General features: G+C 37.4%; 1 protein-coding gene across 3 annotated transcripts in view; it reads right to left on the reverse strand.

The window, feature by feature from the left end:
* XRCC5 (X-ray repair cross complementing 5) overlaps positions 1–27,523 on the reverse strand; it is a 96,040-nt gene that overhangs the window by 59,165 nt on the left and 9,352 nt on the right. For all 3 annotated transcript variants that reach the window (XM_071216133.1, XM_004478686.2, XM_071216134.1), the window contains 9 exons: positions 25,244–25,435; positions 22,281–22,395; positions 19,577–19,715; positions 16,738–16,850; positions 12,708–12,770; positions 10,257–10,394; positions 8,764–8,854; positions 6,164–6,297; positions 724–920 (listed from right to left, as the gene is read on the reverse strand). In XM_071216133.1, the coding sequence (XP_071072234.1) occupies positions 724–920; positions 6,164–6,297; positions 8,764–8,854; positions 10,257–10,394; positions 12,708–12,770; positions 16,738–16,850; positions 19,577–19,715; positions 22,281–22,395; positions 25,244–25,435 (1,182 nt within the window). The remainder of the gene's footprint in view (positions 1–723; positions 921–6,163; positions 6,298–8,763; positions 8,855–10,256; positions 10,395–12,707; positions 12,771–16,737; positions 16,851–19,576; positions 19,716–22,280; positions 22,396–25,243; positions 25,436–27,523) is intronic.

Raw genomic sequence — 27,523 nt, forward strand, 5'->3', positions numbered from 1 at the left:
AAAGGGAAGCAGACATGGCTCAACTGATAGAGCATCCATCTACCATATGGAAGGTCCAGGGTTCAATCCCCAGGACCTCCTGACCTGTGTGGTAGGCTGGCCCATACACAGTGCTGCTGCACGCAAGGAGTGCCGTGTCATGCAGGGGCGCCCCCTCATAGGGGTGCCCCAAATGCAAGGAGTGTGCCTTATAAGGAGAGCCACCTTGCATGAAAAAAGAGCAGCCTGCCTGGGAGAGGCACCGCACACATGGAGAGCTGACGCAACAAGACGACGCAACAAAAAAGAGCAGCAGTTTTCCAGTGCCACTAGATAATGCAAGCGGATGCAGAAGAACACAGCGAATGGACAAAGACAATGGGGGGGACGGAGAGAGAAAGAAAGAAAGAAAATCTTAAAAAAAAAAAATCCCAGGAGAATATCAAGGATAAAAGATGATTACAATGGACAAAGATAATCTCTTAGCAGATGTGAGAAACCACTAAATCAAGGATCAAATATCAGAAGGTTTCTTCCTCCCACTTGGTAATTCCTCAAACCCTTATGCATCACCTAAATTCACAGAGCCCCTCTAAGACTACCACCAAATTTATATATTCCAACTTTTTTTTTGTTTTTAAAGATTTATTTCTCTCCTCTTCCCCCCCATCCCAGTTGTCTGTTCTCCGTGTCTATTTGCTGCGTTGTATTCCAACTTTAAATGCAATTACACAGAGTACTTACTTGTCTTGGAAAATGTCCTGAGCAGTCATTTGATCCTTTTTCTTGATGGCATCAGTCAGAGGGAAAAGGGTCTTTATTTTAGAGAGAGGAATCTGACACCTGGTTGTCACCTCAGTTGGGGGATTTAGCATATTCAAAATATGCTGCTGAATTGGGGGCAGAGGCTCCTGGGAATGTAAAACTCTATGCAAGAGACACTGTTGAAAAAAGTACAAAGATTTTAAAATACAGACAGAGACATCATCACATAGGACTTCGTTATACTTCTGATCAGGGATACTCCAACTTTAGTTTGGAAAGGTGATGTGATTCATACTATATGTAAAAGACAACAAAAAGGCCAAGAACCACACTTGTTAACAGGACATTGTTAATGTCTAAAACTCAATGGAAAAACAGACCTAAATCTAGCATCAATATGTGCTGTAGACCTCAGGGAATGGAGCATCAGCTTATAAAACAGGTCCATCCCAAACTTTCTGAGAGTGCAGAGTTTGAACTCTTCTTCATGACTCTATCTGTTTCTCTCCATCTCCACTGTTACTCTTGTCTAAACACCATCATCTCTTACTTGATCTATCACAGTCACCTAACTGGTCTCTCTGCTTCTACATTCACTGTTTTACTGCAGCTAAAATGCTCTTAAAAAAGAACTCCTTACCACATCCACTGAAGTTCTACATATTTAGCTCTTGCTAATCTCCCTTATCTACCACCTGCCAATCTCCTCCTTACTCATCACAACCCAGCTAGATTTGGTTTTTTTTGAGGTACCAAGGGCCAGGGATTGAACCCAGGACCTTGTGTATGGGAAGCCAGCACTCAGTCATTGAGCCACATCGGCTTTCCTGAGTTGGTTTTCTCATTTGTTTTTGGTTTTCTTGGAGGCACTGGAATCTGAATCCAGGTCCTTCCGTGTGGGAGGCAGAAGCTCAACTGCTTGAGCCACATCTGCTCCCTAGACGGGCATCTTTTTGTTTCACTGGTATGTCAACTCATTCTTGCCTTTGGGTCCTGCACCTGATGCTCTTTCTGCCTCCTCTGCGTTCCCCTGGATCTCAATAAAGGTGGTTCCTTTTCATCATTCTAGTCTTTGCTTAAATATTATCTCCTCAGAGGTGCTTTCCTGACACTCTACCTGAAGAAACTTCTCTACTCCCATTCTACTATGCAGGCATTCTCTACCATTTTCTCTGGTTTATATCTATCTATCTATCTATATATTTTGTGTGTGTGTAATTTTTTTTTACTTATATCTATATATTTTTAATAACATTTATCACTATCTAAAATTATATTACTGATTTTTTTTTAGTGTACTTTTTTATCTAATCCTGCCCTTTTAAAGTAGGGCTCTTGTTTACCTCATTTACTGCTAAATTCCAAACACTGAAAATAGTGCCTGGCACATAATAAGTAGCCAACAGATTTCGATTTAAGGAACAAAGTGCTCTTTCCCAGGGCTCTACGTGTTGACAGAGATGTCTCAGGAAATAGTGCCATGAGTGAAGATCACGGCCAGAGCAGGTTCTCCATTCGTTACATGAGTGGAATTCTGGACAGCAAGCCACTTCCATCCAAACACCTGTACTGCTTTCAGACACTAAGCCAGGCCCTGGCAGTATTGGCATCTGCCCAGAAAAAGTAAATACTGTAAATGGAGCACTGGAGAGTCAGCAATAGGATGAGATGCCGACAAGAAAAAAAAGAACTGAAATTATCAGTTGACATTTTAGTTCCCTTGCTAAAGAATAATTCCAAAATTAGGTTGGAGAATAAGGCTCCTACTTTTTCCACCTTTAAACAACTAAACCACTGGATATGTTAAGGAAAAAACATAGAGCTGAAAACCCCTTGCAATTTCAAATAGTGTTCCAAAGTGTACGGTTTATACTATCCCCTCGATAGTTTTCCTACACTAAAAGAAAATGTAAGCTAAAAGTCTCTGAAAAATAAAAGATACTTAAGCTTTAATAGTAAGTATCACCCAAGAGTCAATGTCCTATAAATTGAGAAAACCCTGAGGTGGGAATTAAGTACCAATTTCCCCTACAAATTCCAGGTGCTGCTCCCCATTGCAATTCACTGACCATAACTTCTTTCTCCAAAATATATTCATCATTTCAGAGTTTGCTTCCTATTTTCCCCTCTCCTAATTATTCAACTTTTCCTGGAGCATCGACAACATCAGGCCTATATAATGAACAGCAAAAGGAGAAACCAAAATGATCCCAAACCCCATGGATCTACCTCCAACATTCTTGAGCATAATTCCTTAATTCCCAGTGCTTTCCCTCAGTTCATTAAAATATTTGAAAGAGCTTCTAGAAAGTCCAAAGGATGTAAGCTATAAATGAACATTCAACATAGACTACTCCTCACATACTCAGGATGATTCTATCAGTGATAGCCAATGGACATTTTTTTTTTTTTCAGAAAAGAGCCAAAACCACCATTGGAGAAATATGCTGTCCAGACTCCCTACTGAGAAACAATCCAGACTTTCAGTGTAAACTGCAGGCAAGCCTTTCAAAAAGCATCGTTATCCATAAGTCAATAATAAAGCACCTATTAACAGAGGTTTTAAAGCATCAACCACTCTCTCTTATTTTCTCAAAAGTCATATTTTAGATAGATAAATCTAAGTGGGTTATTTATAAAATTCATTCAAGCAAAAAAAATCCCAATTCATTAAAAATATGAGAAAGTGAGATTTTTTTTAGTAGCTAGAAAGCTGAGTGCACAGTATTCAATCTATTTATCTTTTAAACAACTGTTACTGCTTGATGAAATTTTTGCAATTTAAAAAATAGAGAGACAAATTGCAGGCTGAATAAAAATTTATAGGTTATTATTACTTAAATATTATATGAAATTAACTTTAATTTCCTGTGCCTTCCAAGGTACCAGTTTTTCTTAGTTCCTCTACTTCTCCGACCATTTTTTGGGGGGGTGGGATTGGGGCATTTTGTTTTTATTTTACTGGCTCTTCTTATGTCTGTCCCTAATTGTTCATAAGTTGGGGTGCACCATTTTTGTCCTCTTTTCTTCTCATCAATGTGCTTTCCCAGGTAATTTCATTTACTTCTACTATAATATTTCTACCTAAATGAGGAGGACTCAAATCTATATATTTAGATCCAACTTCTCTCCTGGGCTCTACATCCCTATTTCCAACTTTCCACTGAATTTTTATACTTGGATATCCAACAAATATCTCAAAAACTTAGAAACTAAAGGAAATATCTTTTTCACCTGCTCATTCTATATCCCTTATCACAATCAATGGTGACACCATTCCTTCAGTCACCCAAGCTAGGAACCAGTTATCCTTAGTTCCTCTTTATGTCTCATCACTAGCCACCCAATCCCTCAAGACCTAGCCATTCTACATTCTACCTTCTAGATGCCACTAGAATTATTCTCTCTACTCTCCTCCATTACTGCTTCAGGCCTTCATGTGGGCCACTGGAGGTTTCCTACCTAGTCTCCCTGACTTTTCTTTCTCTCAACTCTGTCCCCTATGTTGCCACCAGAGGTATTATTTGAAAAACATGTCACCCACCTGCTGACAAAAATCCTTTAATGACTACCAACTGCCTGTAAGACAAAATTCTGTAACTACAGAGTATGGAATATAAGGTTCTTCACAGCCTACCTGCTGCTTACCTTCCCTGCCCACTGTTTCTCACCATTTTTCCTAAAGAGAGCCTATTCTCCAGCCAAATGGAACTAAACACATTTATTTTCAAGCTTTGCACATACTATTTCTTTTAACGGGCAAGCCCTCACTGTATCATGCATCACCCTTTTACTTTCAGAACTCTGTCCAAATGTTATTTCCTCAGTCAAGTCTTCCTTAAGTCACCCACTTTTAAGAATCTCATTTATTCTTACTCCCATAGCATTTTGTACTGACCACTATTGTATATATATTGGTTTTGTATCTCTCTACTCCTACCACTCCTCTACAGAGGTCCTTGAAAGCAGTGAGTTCACAATATTTCTAGCACACGGTACCTTGATAGTACACAATAAATATTTGTTGTTTTTTTTAAAAGCAAATTCAGTTTATAAATACCTTAGCAGTGAAACTTCTTTATACAAATGAGCCGTATTAAAAACTCTTCCCACAAAAGAAAACAAAGCTGGTAACTTGTGAAAATCAAAAGTTGCCAGTTCATGCAGCTTTACAAGATGTCTAAGTTTATGTCTCAGGTCTGCTCATTATTCCAACAAGCATTTATTGAAGATAAATAGAAGTCATCCTAAATAAATCTGCCAAATATTAGAAATTTCTTTTTTCAGCATAGTCAAGTATATATGCAAGCTTTCTATACCAAGTATCTGTTCTTCCCTACCCTACAGATGGCAAGGCCTTCAGGTTTTTAAGTTCACTTATCTAAAACACCAAAAGATTTTATAGCAGTAATTTATTCTTGATTATACTTTAAACACTAAAGTATTAACTGAGCCAGGCCTTTACATGTTAACCTTTATATTTGTAATTTTAGAAAAAAAGATTTTTTTCACTACTTAACAGAATTACAAGCATTAAAAAACAAACAAACAAAAACAAAGCAGACAGATTCTTTTCGGTAAAGGATCCCTCAAATCACCAGTCACAACAGGCCTGGATATGGACTTGAGATAGTTAAGAGCATCTTGAGAAGTGAGAGTCAAAAGGCCAGTCAAATGGGCTCTACCCTCCTCTGAGGGAAAGAGTTGGCCTGAAAAAGCTCCTTAGGATTTCTTCAGTTTTGTGGAGGTCAGAGAATCCTAAATCCTGCTGTCATCACCTTAATCCAGGACTAGAATTTTCCTTGCTCTTCAAACCTAGGTCAGCCCCTCCCTCTCTTCAGCATAAGTTAGTTCTCCTGTCAGCTTCACCAAGTCCCCTTAACCCAATTTCACACTTAGAATTCCTTTGGCCTAAGAACCAAAAGTATACTTCATATATTTGTTTGTATTTCATTACTCTTCAATAATTTCTTATTATAACCTCTTTACCTGACCTCTGTACTACGTTACTTTGAGAAGTAAGAGGGAATAATACATCTCATAAAAACTCTCCTACTGTTTTGATACAGAAAACAAAGAAATTCCTGACTCATATAAATAGAGAAAAGCCTAGAAAAAGCATAAATGAAGAACCATTTCATTTGTTAATCCCTGTTGTATTTTTAAAGAAAAAAATAAAAATCCCTGTTGTATTTTCAGAAAAAAATAAAAGTAGCCTAACTTTACATTTTTCATTTTAAGACCTCAGATTATTTTTGTCTTTCTGAAGTAGGGAGAGGAAAGTGCTATTCTTCGCATTAAACAGAACAACTGAGGCCCTCACCAAATAAACATTGTTTGGGACTGGCCAATTACCCTAACTTTTCACTAAGTTCATTTTTATTTTAAGAAAATGACTGATTCATCTTTCATCTCTCACCTGAAACAATCTCTGAAATTGAGGATTTGGGATTTTGGTGACTGCAAACAAGTCTTCAATGGTGTTCTCCTCCTCGTTTTTCTTTATCAAGCTCATGGAATCAATTAAATCATCAACAGCACTTAATTGGGCCTCTTAAAACAAGGATAAATAGGTAAGCAGAAAGAAAAAATGATTATCTCCATTTTCTCCACTCAAGCAAATATTTTCCATTCAAAGACATTCACGGCAATACTGGCAAGTTACACAGTCCTGGTGCTACCAAAAATATTCCCTAGTTATGCAGGTTACTTAACATCTCTTAGTCTCAGTTTTCTTAACTGTAAAAAGAGCTATTTAGAGTAGCTGATCTCTTAGGTGTTTTCAAGCTCTATCATTCGGTGGACCTTTGACTATAGAATATCAATCATATCAAAAGTGAAAGTATTCCAGAGGAATGCATAGTCATTCAAAACCCAACTACCATATGTAGTTTCAAAATATTCAGTATTCAAAAAGCTAACTAAGAAAAAATATCAGTCATTATCTAAGAGAGAAACTTTTTTTTTTAAAGCCTCTGGTAATGAAGCATAGCTCGATATGGATTTAATATAACTTGTATCAAGAGTGTAACACCTTAAAAGAATGATACCACCACTGGACAAGAGTGAGCTTATTCCTTCACAATCAAAATACCCTCTGGGGAGTGGATGTAGCTCAAGTGGTTGAGCACCTGTTCCTCTGTATGAGGTCCTAGATCTGATCCCCAGTTACCTCCTAAAAACAAAATAAACAAATGAAAAAAACCCAACTCTCATTGGGGAGCAGATGTAGCTCAGCTGGGTTGAGTGCCTGCTTCCCATGTACGAGATCCTGGGTTCAATTCCAGGTAGCTCCTTAAAAAAAAATAATCCCCTCTGTTCTCCAACCAAGCCTTGTGACAACAATCATACCCTCCATATATGATAGTATTTGCATATATTTCTTACTCCACTCCCCTCAAACTCTAAGTTCCTTGAAGGCAGAAACATGGCTTCCTTTTCTTTATGTCTCCCCTAACATCTAACAGAAAGCAAGTGCTTCACAATAAAAATCTAACCGCAACAAAAATGGCATAGCCTAAAGCAATGTAGAAGAAAGTCAACTCTCCCCAAAATGCTTCTACCTAGAGTACAGTGTATATGTGGATTCCTTCAGCAGTTCAGACACTGAACTGAAGCTCTGTTTCTGGATCATTCAGTCACTAGACAAAAGGTAGAAAAAGAGAAAGCAGTTCCTGGAAAGTATATTATGCTTCTATTCTTCGCCTTTTCAAATATCTCTTTCATACAGCTACTACAGAATGCAAGAACATACAGATAATTATTAAGAGACATTTCTTTTCTATCCCCTGGTTTTTGGACTTTCCAGGAGAGGTATCAGACAAGTTAGGCCTGCTGTCAGCACCATTAGCTGACTATTTCAGGGTCCACCTGGCAACAGGTAGGAGATGGTACTTGTATTTGTAAATATTGTAATTTCCCCCTGCTACCACAGGCCAGCTCACTCTGACGTTGCGTATCTCTCTGTAGACACATCTACTCTGAATAAATGCCACACAGCTTTAATGACCTGTTTCCAGTGGAAGAAAGACAAACTGAGGCATGTTTAAGCCACAGAAAATAGATCAATAGATCAAAAGGTCATGAATGTTTTAGATTTCTTTCTATTAAGACGACTTCTCCAACAAAGCTCTCTTTTTTAAGAGTTCTAAGCTCATTTAAAGTTTGGAATTAAAAGTGGCAGCTTCCACACATTCAGGTCCACGCCTGCTTCTACTGTGACTCATTCCTCAAAAGGGGACAATACAAGTTCTACGGACCCATTTGATTCTTGGTCCACGAGTCTAACCAATATAACATACAGAGAGAACCCAATTCTGAGACTCACCTCACAATTCCCTAATCCTACACTACTACAGGTAATATATTTAAACTTGTAAACTAAAACGTCCGATCATTTTTTGTTCTCTTTAGTATGTTCTTTAAATTCTTTCCATAATTGTGACAACTGCCTTAATCAGTGACCTCTGGATGACTGGAGCTGTGTCTAGGTAATTCATTCTGCACAGCACCTTGATACCTGCAGCCAGGTGCTTAATAAAGGCCTTTTCTCATCAAGCATGAAGTAACTCTTGAAAGCTGGAGATGTGACAACTGTACTTGGATTATTATTACAAACTACAAGGAGAGGGCAAAGAAAAAAGTTGTTATCAACATTGCCACTCTTCAATTCAAAATTTTACATAGGACACCAAAGTCACAGGTTTGATAATGAGGACGATGTTCATGTTACCAGAGGGTAAACCTGCTCACCCTAGAAGATGTACATCCATTTCCAGCAAGCTGCCCAGGAGATACAAGCTCTAAATCCAAAGGTCAATATAGTGATAGGAGAGTGTAGGGTAAACCATTCTCTACTGGAAAATCAAATGGTGAATCAGCTTCATCATTGTGTATGCTTGGAATACAACTAAATCCACCCTGTGAAATCCTACTCACAACAAATGACTGCCCAAGGTGACTTCCCAAGAATAACATGTATTTAGAGCCAATTAGTAAGCTAAATGGAAACAAACTCACCTGTGGGAGTGAATTTCTTATTATTTTTCAAGGATGAAAACATATACTGCCTCAAGTCTTCCATGAAAGGCAACTGAACATATACTAAACACTAATGAGAAATAAAGGGGGAAGGGGTAAAAGCAGAAACAACCAAATTAATGGAAAAATAGAGAGTTGGTCCCAATGCTACGAAAGTGACAACAAAAATATTTCACATATCAGACAGCTAAAATCTACTACAAGGAAAGTAAAGTATTTTGACTTCTGTTCTCGGCAGTACACAACTGAAAAAAATATGAAGAATATTAAACATAAAAGAAATACTTAAAAGAAAGACTACTGAAGAATAACTGCAAAATGCATGACCAATACAATAAAAGAGTCAGGACGATTGCAGGGCAGACCTGGAAGGCAAAATATTTGCCTTCTCTTTCCTGGTCTGCCACAATAAATTCTCTGAGAAATAGGAAATGGTAAGGAATCTAGACCTGTATTTCAAATACGAGAGCTCCAAATAAACTGGATTTCTTAAGAAGCACAACAAAAATCAAATCCTCAACCTTTATTCATAGTTCCCAATTGTAAAAATGGAGGTAAATTCTATTTCTATTTGTTCTGAGAAGTCAAGAAGGAGGCAAATCAAAAGAAGATCAATGGATTTGGCAAATAGAAAGTAATAGTAGACTGAATTATATGCCCCAGAAGAAAACAAAACAAAACATGTTCTTAAACTTAATCCACATTACGATGTATGAATCCATTGTAAATAGGACCCCTTGAAGATGTTATTTTTAGTTAGGGTGTAGCCAACTGAACCAGAGCGGGTCTTAATCTGGATTATTAGAGGCCTTAAAGAAGATCCAGAAGTCACAGAAAGAGAAGGGACAGGACGTTACCACGTGACCAGTGGTAGGAAACAAGCCTTCTAGCCTCCCAAATTCGTATTGTTTAAGCCAACCCAATACGTGGTACTGTCATAACAGCCTGTATAAGAAAGACCCTTGTATTGCTTCTATTTACTCAAAAGCTCTTTTTATACCTTATATATCTTTATAATTTAATATCCCATCCTTTGCTACTCAAAGTGGGGTCCACAAATCAGCAGCATCAGCATCAGCATCACTTAGCAGTCAGTGAGAAATGCAGCATCTTGGACCCAACTCCAGGCCTACAGAATCAGAATCTGTATTTTAAGAGATCTCCAGGTGATTCCCATTCACATTAACAATCAAGCAGCACTGCTTAGAACAGGGGTTCTTAATCTTTTTTGTTCCACAGTCCCTTTGCCAGTCAGGTGACAACCACAGACCCTTTACTAAGTCCATACTAGACTGTGCCTTATTTAATAAATACATTACACCTGCACCAACACATCCCCACAAGAATAATGGGTTTTTTTTCATTTCAATTCAAGTTCATGGACTCCTTGTTAAGAACCCCCAGCTTAGAAAAAAGACACTAAAGGAAAAAGACCCACAACACAGGAATAATATAAAGCCTGTGGATTTTACCTCATAGGTGTCCTTGATGTAAGGAAAAGCCACGCCAACTTGAGGATTAGCTCTTTTGTCATAAGCATATCGAACTATGGCCACCATGTCTAATTGATCCAAAGCATGAATCAGGGCAGAAAGTGCCACTGCTGCTGCCTATTAAGAAAGATATCGATATGGTAACACATATCCAACACCTGAGAATTTTCAAAATAGAACTAAATGCTTGTCTAAATGATGGTTACCTACTTTCTCTGTTTCAGATTTTTTTAAAAATGCCTCTCTATACATTTCACAAACTGTATGCATTTGCTTTTGACCATATCCACTGTACTGCTCCTGGAACTTTGTTCCACTTACCAAATCCCCTTCTCTTATCTCTTCATTTTCCCTTAACTGTGAATTCATACCCTCCAAGTAAATTTAAGACTCAGACCTTCTTAAGCAAAATCTTTCTTTGCCCCCACCTCTCCATAAATTACAATCTGTATCATTCCTTCCCTTTACCTCTAAATTTTCTAAAATACAAATCTTGCCATTTTCACTGCTTAGAATGTAATTATTCCTCAATCTAATCCAGCTACTGCCCTCATTTTACGGAAATTATCCTCTGAAAAGTCACCTATGACCTCCTAATTGCCAGATTCTTGGTTTCCCTTCTACCTGACCTTTTGCAGACCCTTCTCTATACTTTCTCCATCTCTGAATTCAGAAACAACATTCTCCAATGATTATTCCATTCTGGGGGCCACTCCTCCCCAAGATCATCCCTTCCTCCAGCTAACCTTTAAATTCCCTCCTCTGTGTTTCTTGTTGCATCATCTTGCTATGCCAGCTCTCAGCATAGGGCAGCACTCCTGCGTGGGGTGGCTTTCCCACACTGGGCGGCATTCCTGAGTGGGGTGGCATTCCTGAGTGGGGCAGCATTCCAGCGTGGGCGGGCACTCTGCATGGGCTAGCAAGCTCTCACCAGGAGGCCCTGGGCATCGAACCCTGGACCTCCTATATGGTAGACAGGAGCCCAATTGGTTGAGCCACAACCATTTCCCATGGTAATGCTTTTGATAACGCTTCCTTCTCATTTTCATGTGTTCAGCAAATTCTATCAATCCACCTCTATACTGTCTCTCAAATCCATCCTTTTACTCCCACCAGGCTCCCCTCTTCACAGAGGCCATCATGTCTCTCTCCTCCCTAAAAACCTCCAGTGGTTCCTCTATTCCAGCCTCACTGAGCCAACCATTATTCCGGGCAGGACTTATATTTTTCTACCCCTATGGCATTTTGCTCATATAATTTCCCCCTAGCTAGAATGCCCTCTCCAAATCTCTGGCTCTCTAGCTTCTAACCATTTTCAAAACTCAGTAAATTCACACCCTTTCCATTTCAGATTTACTTTAATCAGCACCCTCTCTCTCCAATACTCCCCAAACATTATCTTTACTTTCATCAGTCTACCTTAGTTATGTTTAATCCCATTTTCTCCCAAAAAACCCTATGGGCTCAATACCTCATCATCAAACTCCTCTACAAGATTTCCAACAGAATTGGAGTCAAGAGAAGTCCAGGAACTGAGATTCTCAAATAAGCCTACTGTGCTTTAATAATTCTCTATTGAACAGAGTGGAAGCCATACAGTTTTTTCTCCTAAATTTAACTACTCTTATAGAACAATGTCTTACCCATCTAGTACCAGCCAGCTATCTTTCAGAAGTGAGGAGAGTCAGAGGACTAAAAAGACTAGACAAGTTATACCACCACTCTACCTGTCCCCCAAACAAGTCTTCTACATACAGTTTACTAATTTTAAATGCAAATACTTCAGGCATGTGAAGGCCAGCCTAAGTACTTTTGAACAGAGAGTAGATTGCAATCTTCCAGTGAAGAGCAACATCTCCAAGGAAATAAGTTCTGGCGTGGTGGGTAAACATAAAATACTTAAGAGAGAGCATAGTTGTGAGTATAGGATGCCATAGCTGTGCGGTGTCAGGCAGCCAGAAACCTGCCTCGAAATAATCTCTTGAGAGAGGAGGGAAAAGAGTGCAGAGAAAGAGAAAATAAGGAAAAGACAAATGTCGTCAATGATGGAAGCAGTTCAGTGAGTCACTGCAGCTCATCTCCAGGATGCTTAGGCCAACAATAAATACTCAAAGTTGATGAAAATGTCAACCTGGCTCCCTTTAACATTTGACCATGAAACTCCCACACCTAAATGCAGTCATTCAAAATGCTTTTGTTCTTAATACTCACTTGGTCATCAATTACAGGAACATGGTTTCAGGCCTTGTGCTCATACTATGACAAAATCATTTATCATTTCTCCATTTTCAAAGGTAAAGTTCACTGAATTTTCCCACTGCTGTTGCAAGAATTAATGTCATTTTAACCCATAAAAACCTGAAACAATTCATTTCCATAAAAGGACAATTCAATTCTATGGCATACCTCAAAGACCCACTGTTGACTCACCTCATCATCTTTTGCTGCAAAGACCTTTAAAACTTGATTCCCCATAAAGAATTTTCTCTGGACCTACAAGAACGAATCAGAAAAAGAATTAAGTGACACACGCAATTATAATTCCACAAGTTTCTAAGAAAGTCTATTCAAAATGCTATTACTGAAAATAAGTACCAACAGTACTAGAAACAACTTAAGGTTTAATTTGATTCGGCTCAACATCTGAGCACCTAGTACTTGGCAAACACAACAATGAGCAAGACAAAGTCTTATTCTTGAGAAACTTAGATAAATATGAAATTAACTGCTGCGCAGTATTAAAGCACAGGAAGAAAGTTACCTGGCTCAGTCATGAGGGGTCAGGAAAGGCTTCTGCAAGTAGTGACACCTAAGTCCAGGCTTAAAGCATGAGTAGGAATTAATCAAGAGAAGTTCAGGAAAACGGATTTAGCTCAATGGATAGGGCGTCCACCTACCTCATGGGAGGTCCAAAGTTCAAACCCAGGGCCTCCTGACCGTGTGATGAACTGGCCCACGTGCAGTGCTGATGCGCGCAAGGAATGCCGTGTCATGCAGGGGTGTCCCCCGCATAGGGGAGCCCCACATGTAAGGAGTGCGCCCCATAAAGAAAGCCACCTGGCGTGAGAAAGTGCAGCCTTCCCAGGAATGGCGCTGCACACACGGAGAGCTGCCGCAGCAAGATGACGCAACAAAAAGAGACACAGATTCCTGGTTCTGCTGACCAGAATACAAGCGGACACAGAAGAACACACAACGAATGGACACAGAGAGTAGACCACTGCGGGGGGAGAGGGGGCAGGGGAGAGAAATAAATAAAAAATAAACCTTTAAAAAAAAGAGAGAGAGAAAAGTTCAGGCACAAGCGTCCCAGGCAGAGAGAATACTGTGAATCATTTTGGAATGACTCAAAAGCATGCGACACTTGGAGAACTGCTTTTGGAGTCATGCAGAACTACAGTACCAGGAGAAATGTGAAAAATCAAATTAGAGACATTATCAGGGATCAGATCAGAAAGGCTCTTGTGAGCAATGTTAAGTGGTTTGGATTGCATTCTAAAAGCAAAGAGGGGTCGATGATGAATTGCAGAGAGATTATAATGCAGTCATTTTAGCATTGGAGAACCCTGGTAACAAAGTAAAGCAGTTTACCAATATCAGATTAGAAAATGAATATGTAAGAGTTCCTGAAATCATAATCACCTACATCTATCTAGCTACCAAGATATACTTCTCTCTGATCCATGTAATCTTTAGCCTTGAGCTAATTTTTAAGACCATACCATGTGCTATCATGGGCCATGCTTCTCATACATGTTTTTCCTGTCCTCCCACCTCTAAAGTAGAGAAATTAAGAGCACTTTCATCAGTAACAGCAGTTCAGGACAACTAAGTCTCAAAGGTGTGGGATCAGGCCACATAATTTAAACACTCCTCAGACTTCCCTTTCACTTATTTGAAAACTATTATTTTAAGAAATGTGGGAATAACTCTCTATTTTACTTTACTATATTAATATAGATTTACTTACAGTCCTCTTTGAATCTGGAATAGTGCTTGATTTATTAAGAACAGTTAATGATATCTTTCTGTTACTAAGGTGCCAAAATGACTTCTCAAAGGACAGCCAGACATTTGGAGGATGTTCCAGATAAATTCTTATCCCTCCTATGATTAGATACCCAGAACACTGACCACTTGGAGGATAACAAATTAAAAGCCTTCTTGAGACTTCGAGGGAAAAATAATGGATAATTTTTAAAAGTCCATTTTATATAATGAAAAATGTCACATCAATACAATCCAGAAATGTCAGCTTGTTCCAGTTTAAGGGAATTTGGAATAAAATATGTAATTTTATTAATTTAAAGATAATTATACTAGTCTGTTAAAGGGTACATGCTTACATTTTATCTTATCCACCACAGAGAACCTTGCTTTTAAAAGAATTATGTGCATTTCTTAAGAGAAAAACTGAACTATTAAAAAATGAGCTTGTTCATCTGGTGAGCTGATTAATGGCACAGGCTTTGGAGTCAGAGACTTGGTTCAAAACCTGTACCACCCTTTCCTAGCCATACGACCTCAGACAGTTATTTAACAGCTCTAAGCCTGGGTTTCCTAATGTAGAAAATACTGATAATGGCACCTACCTGAGAGGGCTGTAATGGAAATTAAATGAGAACTTACCTAAAGTGCTTAGTACATTGACTAGACCACATAATCATTTAATAAACGGAAGCTTTTAGTATTGTCATTTTACCTGTCTGAGACTATACTTTTTAAAATTAAGATAAAATAAATTTGCTTAAGGGCTTAAAAACAACAAAAAGTTGATTTAGAAAATACTTATTATGATTTAAAAGTTAATTTAATACAATGGTCTTTTTAAAAGGGAGATTTTTTTTTTCACTTCACTATTTTTTGCTTTGTCATTTATTTAAATATTCCCACTTCCACCTTGCCACAGGTGACTGGAACTTTTTGAGTCCTGAATTACACTTACAGGTGATTTGCATAGGTCTTTTCTGCCTATCTAGAACCAGGCAGACCCACTTCCAAACAGGCCAGTTTCTACAAACAGATATGAACTAGTGCTCTTTTTCACTGAAAACACTCACAAACAGTACCATTAACAATCATAAAGTTTTAGGTTCACAGATTGACCAAAGTAAATAATTTTAAGAGGAACATATTTAGTATAACTTATTATAAAAAGCATTTATTCTTACCATTAAAACCTTTTAGGCTTGTAACAAATACTACCAATTTTGTGCTTATCATTGTTAAAAATATATATAAAAGTTTGAGGGAAGCAGATGTGGTTTGAGCAGTTGGGTGCCTGCCTACCACACAGGAGGTCCCAGGTTCGGATCCCAGGGCCTCCTAAAGAAGATGAGCAAGACAATGAGCTGACGCAACAAGATGACGTAACAAAGAGACATAAGGGGGAAAACACAAGAGACACAAGAAGCAGGGAGTAGAGGTGGCTCCAGCAATTAGGTGCCTCCCTTCCACATGAGAGGTCCCAGGTTTGTTTCCCGGTGCCTCCTAAAAAGAAGATGAGCACACAACAAACAGATACAGAGAGCAGACAGTGACCACAAACAACGAGGGGGAAAGAGAAATAAATAAAATAAATCTTAAAAAAAAAAATGGGGGCATATGACGCAAATGTTACATCCAACCACACTGCAATAACACAGAAGTACACAGGAACTATATGCTGGAGCAACAAAAGGAAGCTCAAATCTAGTGTACTGGCTAGATATTTATTTTCATTATAATTCTTCCTTGATTTCTTCTAGAACTAACCCAAATCCCTTTAGTCCCTAAGCTATAGGGTCTGGGTAAAATACATATTAAAAGCTGTACTTTATGCTTATTAATTATGATTCTTCTCTTTGGTTGCCTATCACAGATGATTTCATTTAATTTAAGCTCTTTTACTAAATAATCACTTATAGGGAGTTTAAGGTATCTGATGACTCTCAGTGAAGTACTACATTTCTCACTGTGTCCATTTTGTCTGTCCATGCATTGGTGTCTAAAAAACATGACCCATGAATAGATTTCACATCCTAGAACTCTCTGCTGGGAGTGGAGAAGAAAGGTGGCTGGCACAAATCGACAATATTCTAAGAGTTCTACAGTCATTCAAAACTCAGCCAAACCTTCATTCCTTTAAAACACTCCATTATACTTAACAGTTTAGAGAAAGCAGCAATACAATGTAAAGAAATGAATCATGTTTCAGTTCTGAACCTTGAGCTATGAAGGCCAACAAAGCTAAGAGGTGACTTTTACTGAATCTATTCTTCACGTAAATTCTCTGCATCTCAGTTTTTCTCCTCAAAGAATCAAAGACGGCAACACTAATACCCAGACTACATTTCAGACAAACTAAAGTGAAGTAAATATATACTGTAAATAAAAGGACTGATCAAAAGCACACCATCTGAAGGAAAAACTGGGAAAAAGCTCATTTATTTTGCTCACAACTGAAGAAGAAATGCTGTACCTGAGAAGATCTACAAAATCCCAAAACGGAGAAGCACTTTCCCTCCGATTTATATTTCATTTGTTCCTCATCCACTTTAGAAAAAGGAACTATATCACTTCCATAGCGGTACCCTAGAGAAAAAGAGAAAAGCATCTGTTAAGCAGATGGGGCCTCATTTTCTACAAGCTGACATGAGTTCTATGCATACATAAACAATATATTCACACTCCAGAGCAAGCCTCCACATTCTAGTCTCTGGAATCAAATTACTGCCCCTGGTGATCAACTGGGAAAAAGAAGAAGCAGATACACGAACAACATATATATTATACTGACAATTAAAATCTAATTACATTTTTATGTACATTTTCTGCAACCCAGTTACCTTAATGATTACTCAGCCCAAAAGAACGAAGCAAATGCAATGTACTAGTTATCCTCCAAAGATAAACCACAATTGACTAAAGTACAAGTATGATTTGTAAACATAATAATAAGAACACATTCATTCAGAAACCTAGAGACCCACAGAGAAAAATGCCCAAAGGAAATTTTCAGAATAAAATGTTTCCCAAAGCACATACAAATGGAAGACGACCAAAAGCTTCTTTTATTTAGAACTATTCAACTGAAATTTGCATATTTTTCTGCATTTAAATTTATTTGACTTTTGGGATTTGATTTTATATTTTCTTCTTCTTAATTATTTAGGATATTTATTGAAATATAGACTCTTGACTTATAGAAAACCTTCTGTTTCTGTTCCATGGCCTCTGTTCTATGGAAGATCATGCCCTTTCAGTAAACAATACCTTATGTGTTTGGATGAGAAGGATCACCAAAATATGAGCATTCCGGCCTTGGGTAAATGGAAAGAAAAAGCCCATGCATCTTTACACTAAGAAACGAGGAAACTAATATCTGGGACAAGTTCTGTGATCTGGTGATTATTCGTTCCTGTCAGTCTGTTGAGGTTATCAAGTATTTAATTAAAAAGAAACAAATTTCTATTTCCATATATGTCTTTTTAAGACAGTTGGTAAAGAAAATAAGACAAAAATCCTAGCAAAAAATTAACAGTAGAGAAACGTATGGCACATGATTAAGAGTGCTGTCTAAATCAAACGTTTTTTCTAACTTTTCTGTCATCAGTCATTTTCTCACTTGAACAGTTTAAGAGCAACTTGAAAATTCTAATTAAGACTGTTGTGCCTTTTGATTCATCTACGGGAAGGGCAAATAAATAACTCTAGCCTTTGTATATGGCAAAACGTCATATAACATATGACCATATTCATTTGCCCCAATGTATATCTTCATCCCTTTGTCTAATAGAGAGAAGTGTATATATTAGAGCATGGAAGATAGATGACAAAGTAAATGCAAAAGGTAAGGGAGAAATTTGTACTTCTACACTATTACAATTTTTAATCCCTCCCTCTTCATTTCCCCACCAATAAACTTCCTTTTTCCCCTAAGACAATCATGGCTGCTTTCTTTGCTTGCGACCAAAAGAACTGGCAACTTCATCTCCATTCCCTTCTCCTGCCAATCCAACCTGTACCCAGCTGTTATATCAATCTTCCTAAAACACAGCCCCAATCATGACATTCTGCTCTTTAAAACTATAAATGCTCCAAATTGCTTTCAAATTAAGTATAAACTCTTCAGACTATCTTTCAAAGTCTTTCATAATTCAGTTCTAATTCAGAATAGTATGCAGAAGTAGTCCCTGATGTCAGACTGTTCTGGGTTTGAGTACAAGTTCTCAAACCTTCTAGCCTTGTGAGTTTGAATAAGCTAATGATCATCTTTCAGCCTCAATTCCCTTCTATGTAAAACAGAATAACAGGAGTGCCTACTTCAAAAGGCCATTATAAGGGTAAAGAGAAACTACAGGGTGTCTATTAGCTACTGTCCTTGAGAACTAATTTGTATATGTCCAATAAACCAACCTGACTTGACTATTTGATTAGCAAGCAATGGAGTTGATTCTGTTCCAGGTTTGACCTCAAAATTCACGTTCTCAACCATACTACTGAATAGATCTGCTACATTCTACACATAATATGTCAGGGGAAAGAAAGTAATCATAACCATCACTACCTACACCCACCCTCCAACCCACAAATGTACAAAAACACCTAGGTATGGTGTCACAGGTGAAAAAAAAATTTTTTTTCAAGGGTGGCAAATTAAAACTACACTGGGCACTACACAGCCTGGCAATACATTTAACTAAAGAACTTGGTTGCTACCTTAACTCTCATTTAGTATCTTAGAATTTTAGCTCTTGAACGTTCAGATACTTTCAACTAGTTTCTAAGGCCTTTGGTCAGAAATGTCATTTAGATACACAATTCAATGCTAAATAGGTATGATATATGAAGTGCAATCTTAAAAACCCTAATATATATAAGGCAATATAACAAATAGGAAATAATTTTTCTTGTCTTCTGAATTAACTTAAGGGAGCAAATCTGGCAGGAAATAGAATAAACACCATGAAAGAAAGAAAGAAAAAAGTAAACAAAAAAGCTTGCTTCAGGCATGTTACTTTAAGTTTTCTCCTAGTTAGTGAGTTTCAAACTTTAAAATCAAGCCAAGTGTGAAGTCCTGCTAGTTGGGACATTTACAACTCAGAGAGACAGAACATCAAATGTATTCCTCGGAACGATCCTGCCCAAGTCCCAGCAGTGACTTGAAAGTTTTTACCTAGTGTCTCATGATCCCCTCAGATTGCTGTCTATAACTGGGGGAAGCATCTCTGAACAATAATGATACAAATTCTAGCCTACCTCATAACATCCTGAAGAAAATCTCTTGCCTAAAACAGTGAAAATTTTTATTGGCATACCTTGAATAGTGTCCTCTTTCGGAACTTCAGTTTCATCATCATCATTTAAGCAATAAACTGTTTCTTTTTGTATATCTTCTTTTTTTAGGGTTCTTGCATCCACAACTGACCAAGTCTTTCTAAGTTTCTCCTGCAGAATCTTATTTCCAAAAGAAAAAATAAAGGGAAAACAAGGAAAGCTAGTGATTTTGACTAAAAGAAGAAAAGTTAATATACTTTCTATTTCACAGGCAAAAATACAGAACAATTAAACATGCTACACTGTTCTGTTCACTCTTGCCCATTATGGATGCCTTACTTTATTTCAAAACAGGATATACAGGATAATTCTTTCTACATCTCATTTGTACCCCAGGGTAATCCACAGAAAAATATTATGTTGTACACATACTTCTTATACAAAACCTTCAGACAGCCTATTACATATTAACTTGCTCAAATATGTAAATTCCTACTAAGAAGGGGGACCATATATTTTGCTATCAGTTTTCCAAAAGGAAAGGGACAACAATCTATCAGTAGTCAGAAATCAATTAAGGAAATTTGAAAAGGTTGACAGAATAAAGAAGGAAGGAGAGTGTATTCTCATTCCTAGGGATACTATTCTAGGCCTTGAGAGGACCTGAAATAAATAAAAACTCCTCCAAGGTTTTCATGAATGTACCACATACTTTTTGGAATTATGTCTTTGAATATACAAAAAAATCACCTGGTTATATAAACACATTTTGTACTCTTTAATATAAACTAAATAGAAAGAATAATGCAGAGTTAAAACCTAGATTATAGGGAAGCAGATTTGGCTTAACTGATAGAGTATTAGCCTACCATATGGGAGGTCCAAGGTTCAAACCAGAGCCTCCTGCCCCACGTGGTGAGCTGGCCCATGCACAGTGCTGATGCGTGTAAGGAGTGCCGTGCCTTGCAGGGGTGACCCCCATGTAGGGGAGCCCCACGCGCAAGGAGTGCACCCCGCAAGGAGAGCTACCCCACGCAAGAAAAGCATAGCCTGCCCAAGAATGGCACCACACACACGGAGAGCTGATACACCAAGATTGAAACAACAACAACAACAAAAGACACACAGATTCCTGATGCCACTGACGAGAATGTTAGCAGACAAAGAAGAACACACAGCGAATGCACAGAGAGCAGACGATGGGGGGGGAAGGGAGAGAAATAAATAAAAAATAAATCTTTAAAAAAAAAAACCTAGAGTACAGGTTATTAGGAGATAAGAGGAAAACTGAAAAGGACTACTTATGTTTAATGTATGTACAAGTTTTAATTAACTTGATTATAAAAGGGTGGAAATGGATAGAGTTGATGGTAACACATTATAGTGAGTAGCAGCTGTTTATAAATGGGAACGTGGCTGGAAAGATTACTCTGAGGATGTCCATGTCAAATGAAAGAAAGCTAAATAATCATCTAGGGACTGAATAACAGTGAACCCAGAAGTGGATGAAAATTGTGGTTGATGATACAGATGTAAGAGTGTCCTTCTGTGAACTAGAACAGAAGTGTGTCACTATTGCAGGGTGGTGGGAATGTGGAGAAGCATGGGAAAAACATAACTGGTGTGATTTATGGGCTGTAATTAACAGCAATACTGTAATATTCATGCATCTGTGCCAAAGATGGACTGTGTTGATAATGGGGGAGTAAGGAAAAAGTGTGCCAAATGTACACTATGAACCATGGTTGGCAGTGAAAGCCTGATGCTATTATCTCAAATGTTCCACCACCAGTGTGGTGTATTGATGAAGGGATACTGGATGAGAATTTTACACTTGTGCATGATTGTTTTGTAAGTTCACAACTTCTGTAATAAAAATATATTTTAAAAAATAATAATAGGGTAGGTTGTGGGAAAAACGCACCAAATATAAGACAGGAACTATAGTTAGTAGTAAGATTTTTATGATATTCTTTCATAATTTCTAACAAATGTCTCACAACAAGGTGTTGGTGGTGGGCTGATGTTATGCACGTTCGTTTTCTAAGTTCACACCTTATACTATATACTTACTGATTATGTATTCCATGTATGAATGATATACCTCAATAAAATCTAAAATAAAAACCATGTTTTGTGTATTTACTTTGTACATTTAAAGAAAAAAAAAGGTGAAAGGAAGGTCATATAGAGGCATGGATCAGACTTCAATTCAGACTGGAACTGCATCAAATAATCACCAAGAGCAATTTGGTTTTGAAAGTATACTATTACATACACATGTACATATATTACAAAAGATAATTTCACAATTACAACTCACCATTTTTGGATATTTCACAGATGACTCTACCAGATCATTACTAATTGAACTAGGTGTGACTGAGTCCCCAAATCTCTGAACTTCTTAGCAGGTGCATATTTATATTTCTGCTATCATTCTAAAAGGACATAACTTAATGCATTTCATTTTCCTTTGTTAAAAAAAGGCCTATAACTCATGATTACCTCTCAATTATGTATGGAGAGAAAGAAGAGAAAGAGGCAGAAGTCAAACTCTATTATGTTACAGACAATTCTTCCAGCCTACCTTTTACATAGAAGCTAAATAGATGAAATGAACAGGGAGAGCACCTAGAGGATTAGCAGTTATACTGAATAACACTTGAATTTTCAAGTCCTTATGTAAGCATATCTATCTGTTGGATAATATTTTTAAAAAAATAATTTCTATTTACCACTTACCGATTTATAAGCCGAAATCTTTATTGACAAATTGGAGCCAATGGTCAGTTGACAGGACCAGGGCAGGGAACACTTACTAATTTTCTTAAAGACGACCAGTTGTTGAAGACTCTCACTTAATAAAGAAAAATATAAAATTAAAGCAACAATTTTAAAATGTTAATGTGCTGGATGATTCGTTTAATTTTCTTGAATGAGAAGTGAGCTGTTGCTGATCACAAAGAAAGGAACAGCAGGAGATGGCAGAAAAATGGCAACCACAAATTGGAAGAGAGCCAGAATACAAGTGAGGTAGCTTAGGAGAAAGGAGCTGAATTACTTAATGGACAGGTGAAAATGAACAAGTCTGTCTTCCCCTATACAATCTTTTCTTTCCACTCAGTCACTGGTTCGTAGCTTTTTTCCTGGGCCGAGGACACTTTGAGAATATCATGAAAGCACATTCATAAATGAGTCTGCACACAGGACAACAGCTTCACCAACTCCTGGAAACCAATGTACCTGAGGATAATAGCCCCTGCTCTAGGAAATCAAAGGGTGGATACCATCCTATTACATCACTGCTCACAACTCTACAACTCCTTGGTTTGTTCCATCTCTTTTCAATAAAAGATACATTTTATATGCATGCAATAAAGAAAGTTAAATGAAGACTATGGGTGGGGTTAAGGAAGTGAGTAATTCATATCTAACTTTAAGATAAATCAGATAACTCCTAGGTTTCTTACTGGGGAGTTTGGCAGCAAAGGTAGAGGGGAAGCAAGCGTAACATGGAAAGTGCTACTTCAGCAGAAAAAAAGTAAAGAAGTTTATATTTTTCTTCCCTGGTCCCTAATCAAACACAACAGAGAAGGGGAGAGAAGATAGGCAGAATTTATGGTGTTCATTAAAATAAGGGACAAAGGAATTAATGACCAAATACACTCCAAGCATACATTCCAGATTTTTATTTATCTCCTTGGTACAAATGATAAACAGATCTTCAAAGAAGTAAAGAGAATCATCTGATATTATCCATAGAGCTATGGACAAAACGCTATCAAGAGATCCCAATTTCAAGAAAAAGTTTACAATAAGTATTACATAATTCTACCTGACATCTCCCTCCAAAGCTTATGGTACACCTGGTACACCTTGGCTTTGGATTTGTGAACCAGGTCTAAGACGTCTCCTAGCACATTACTAATTTAAACAGAAATCAGGTCTAAAGTCTGATGGTTTAGGCTGGATTCTGTTCCAGGAGAAGTTTTAAGGGTCAATATCTGAAATGTAACACCTGAGAACAGCTTGATCAGTTCTGCAGTAGATTTCAATCTCCCCAAGTAGAAGTCACATTGTCTTCCTAAGATATTCTAGAAGGGTAAACCTAGACCAGTGCTGACCCAATACAACTTCCTTTGATGATGGAAATGTTCTACTTGAGAACTTGAGATGTGGCTAGTGTGAATGAGGGAATGAATTTTTTATTTTACTTTAATTCATTTCAATGTAAAGAGTCGCATGAGGCTAATGGTTACTGCACGGGATGGTGCAGTTCTGCTCCATACCTTCAGAGCAGGTCTAAATTCAAAGTAGCTTCAAATTGCTAGGACAATGCACAATCATGCTATGCTACAGGAAAAGCAAAAATAAAAAACTTCTTTAAATTGTATTGGCCTATAATTTTTCTTCATGATATCATGGTTATTATGTTAGCTTAAGATATAATATCACCACATTAGGGCAAGCCATGACCAAATTTGAGAGTCATATTTGCATTATGACTAGAAACTTCATTTTATGGGATTCCTTACCAATTCCTTTGGCAATCCCTTGTGAATTACAATTCTATTTCCAAAATTTCCATTTACCTACAACTGTTGCAAAAAAAAGGTTTTAAAAATTATTTAGAAAATCAGGACATGTTTGTCAATTATACCTCACCAGAAATAAATAAAAATTGTGTTGAGGAAAAAAAATTAGAACAGATATGTACTGGAGCTACTCAAAAAAATTTCTAATTCCTGAATCTTGACTTTAGTTAAGAACCTGACACAAAATATCTGCATTTTGTGTATTTATTGATAAACTGGAAGTGATGTCTGACTATGAAGCCTTCATTAACCTGATAATTTGAACCTATACAAGGCATGTGCTTTGAAAAGTATCCTATTGCCACTTTTACCAAACACATGCAATTATTTTTACTAAATACATGCCCACCAAACACGTTATTCTAGATGCTACTAACCCCTTTCACGTTCTCTGCTCAAAATAAATGCATGTCCAACTCCAACTAAGAATAACATGAATAAAAGAGATGATCTCTCTCATAACTGGATGACTGAATAAAACAGTTTGCCTTATATATCATACTTCAGAGCTTTCACATTTCTTAAATCATTTTGCCTTTACAACACCCTCTTAAACTAAGTAAGCCAGGAATTTTTACACTTTGGGTTTGTTTTTATTTTAACCTGATCAAAATAGTATGCACAGAAAAGTTTTTTTAAAAGATGACCATACCAAAGTATCCTGCCTACTCAAATCCAAATCAGAGGATAAGACAATATTAGGTATTTCATATCTGACACCACTTTTAATAATCAAAAATATTTTCTGTAGGCATATGAAAAAGAAGGGCCCCAAAAATATGCCCTGAGCTTGATAAAAGATGAAAACCTACTGCCTTATCTTTTACTTTGGACTTTTAAAATCTCTCGTGTTATCTATATATTCCCAAACTTCACTGATACAAATCCTGGAAATAAATCAGAAACCTTGTACTAATCAAACTAATCTGGGGAAGGAAAAAAAAAAGTGCAGGAGGGTGGGGTGGGAAAGTGATATTCTAATTATTTAATAAAAATCAGACTATTAACTGCTAATTAAAGAGACTGACCCAGAAGAGCAATAGGAGACCTTTGATCAAGAGATATTTATATGGGTACAATTAAATCGTAAACAATGTTTCCATTCCCTACCTAAAGGAATAAATTTCATCCAGCCCATCTTCACCTTCTAAAGACATCATCACCTTCTTCACCATCTGAATACCTTCTTTTTGTTGCTCAGTAATTCCTTTTTGAGGAGAGGAGGATCCATGTTGGTCCAAATGCAAGTTGCTATCTCCTCTATCTCCAGTTCCATCTTCCTTGCCAATTTGGAAAGGCAAACTGTCAAGAAAATATCAGCAGTGCTTAAGAGGTCAGAGAGTAAACTGGGTTCCAATCCTGTGACTGTCATTCACTAGCGCTGTGAAAATGTGTATGTCCATCATCCTCTCTGAGATTCAGATTTCTCAACTGTCAAATGGCACTCACCTCTCTTAGCCCATACTCTTTGGCAGTTTCAAGTAACAAAAAGCTCCCTGACTTGGTAAAAAGGGGAAACTTATTGGCTTAATACCCAAATAATTGAAAGTGCAGGGTTGCCCATGATTTTAGAGATAACTAGACCCAGGATTACAGATATCACAAGGACCATCTAATCATTTCCTTTCTCTCTCTCCCCCTCTCCCCCCATATCTCATTCGCTGGACTTTATGCTGGCTGGCTTTCTCTCAGACTGGCTTTTCCACATTGCCTCTGTACACTTTCAAGTTCTTATTTGCCCACCTCCACTACTAAGAGTGACTGAGTGTTCAAGCTTCTAGTAGTCTCTAATTTAAAAAAACCAGGAAAGGGTTCTGATTAGCCCACTTGGTCCATCAATGGTAGGCAGGGGCAGATCTAATACATGATGGCCCTTATTCAAACTGCTGGTTAGAGTTCAAGAAAGAATGCTTCCCAGGATAGGCTATTCTGGGCAGACAAAAAAAAATGTCCACCCATGATTCCCTCAAGGGTATTATAAGGATTAAATAAGCAAATGTATATAAAATACTGAAAACTCAAATACTACTAATATTGCAGATATAGAACTTCTATACAGAAATGAGTTAAATAGCTAGAAGTAGGTAAAACCCAATTTTGATCTTGTATTTCATTCCAGCTGTCTGACTGAAATGAGCCTAAAACTAGATTGGGATTACCGGTCACAGCAATATTCAATAACCAATATATGCTTAAAAAGCAAACATACACATTTTATGATAATATGGCACTTTATAAATGCTTTCATGTACACAAGTTCATTTAATCTTATATATTTTAGGTGAATAAAGATTTCTATCTCCATTCTCTAAAAGAAACTGAGGCTACAGAGAGGAAATAATCTGCCCAAGGCTACACGATTAAACTGTGGTATAAAGACTCAGGTACCTGATTCAGAGGGCAAAGTTCTTTCCACCACAGAACACCTTACTTTGCCCCTGGAAAATCAAATGGCTGAATTCTGCAATCTTTTCAGTTTACCCAAAATTACCTGTTGGTGACCTCTATGTAGACGGTTAGTTTTAAGTTCATTTCAATACAATTTTATTTGCTGTAATTACAATAGGGCTTTCCATTTAAATTTTTTCTAAATAAACTTAGCACAACATATTTGCATGTTTTATATCACCTATCAGATATTAAGCTTCCAGAGAACAGGGTACAGCATACACAGTCCATGTCAATTTACTGCTCTCTCCACAGTTTCAACCAGGAAGAAGGGAAGAAGAACATGAAAACAAATTAAGAGTCAGGAAGTTATCCTAGGAAAAGGAGTTTCAATAACACCTCTTTTTCCCTTGCATTAGACCAGAAATAAACTTTCTCAATAGGCAGTAGAAGAAACCAAAAAAATGTCCAAGAAACAAGCCTGCTCAGAGCATAGTGCTTCTTTGGGCTGCTGGTATTTTTTCAGTCCTACCAGAATCATCAGTCATATAATGATAAACCAAACAATAAAGCAATAAACTCTACATTGTATGCTGGAAGTTTGTAGCACAGAAAAACTATTATCCAAGGAAAAAAAACAACATCTGGTCAAACAACAAAAAGAGGCTAGGTTCCCCCTTCAGCATACTTTACCGTATTTTCACACACACAAAAAGTAGCCCTTTAAAGTGACACTGACAGAAATACCATCTGCATCAAACATGTATAGGCATTCTGAGATTATGAACAAGGAACAGAAGCTGAACTGGAATTCTGAAATGCTGCGAAAACTTTAACTCAGTAAGGAGAGAAGCATCATTTAAAAAGTACTTAAGTTTTCTGAAGTACCACCTTTGTATCGGTTTGATGGGCTTTCCAATTCTTTTTCTACAATCCTACAGAAAGGAGTTGAGTTGCCCCTCAGCAGTATTAAGAGGTACACACATGCGAGAGAGGTTCTTA

The sequence above is a fragment of the Dasypus novemcinctus genome, chromosome 7, assembly GCF_030445035.2.
Source record: "Dasypus novemcinctus isolate mDasNov1 chromosome 7, mDasNov1.1.hap2, whole genome shotgun sequence".
In the NCBI taxonomy this organism is placed as follows: Eukaryota; Metazoa; Chordata; class Mammalia; order Cingulata; family Dasypodidae; genus Dasypus; species Dasypus novemcinctus.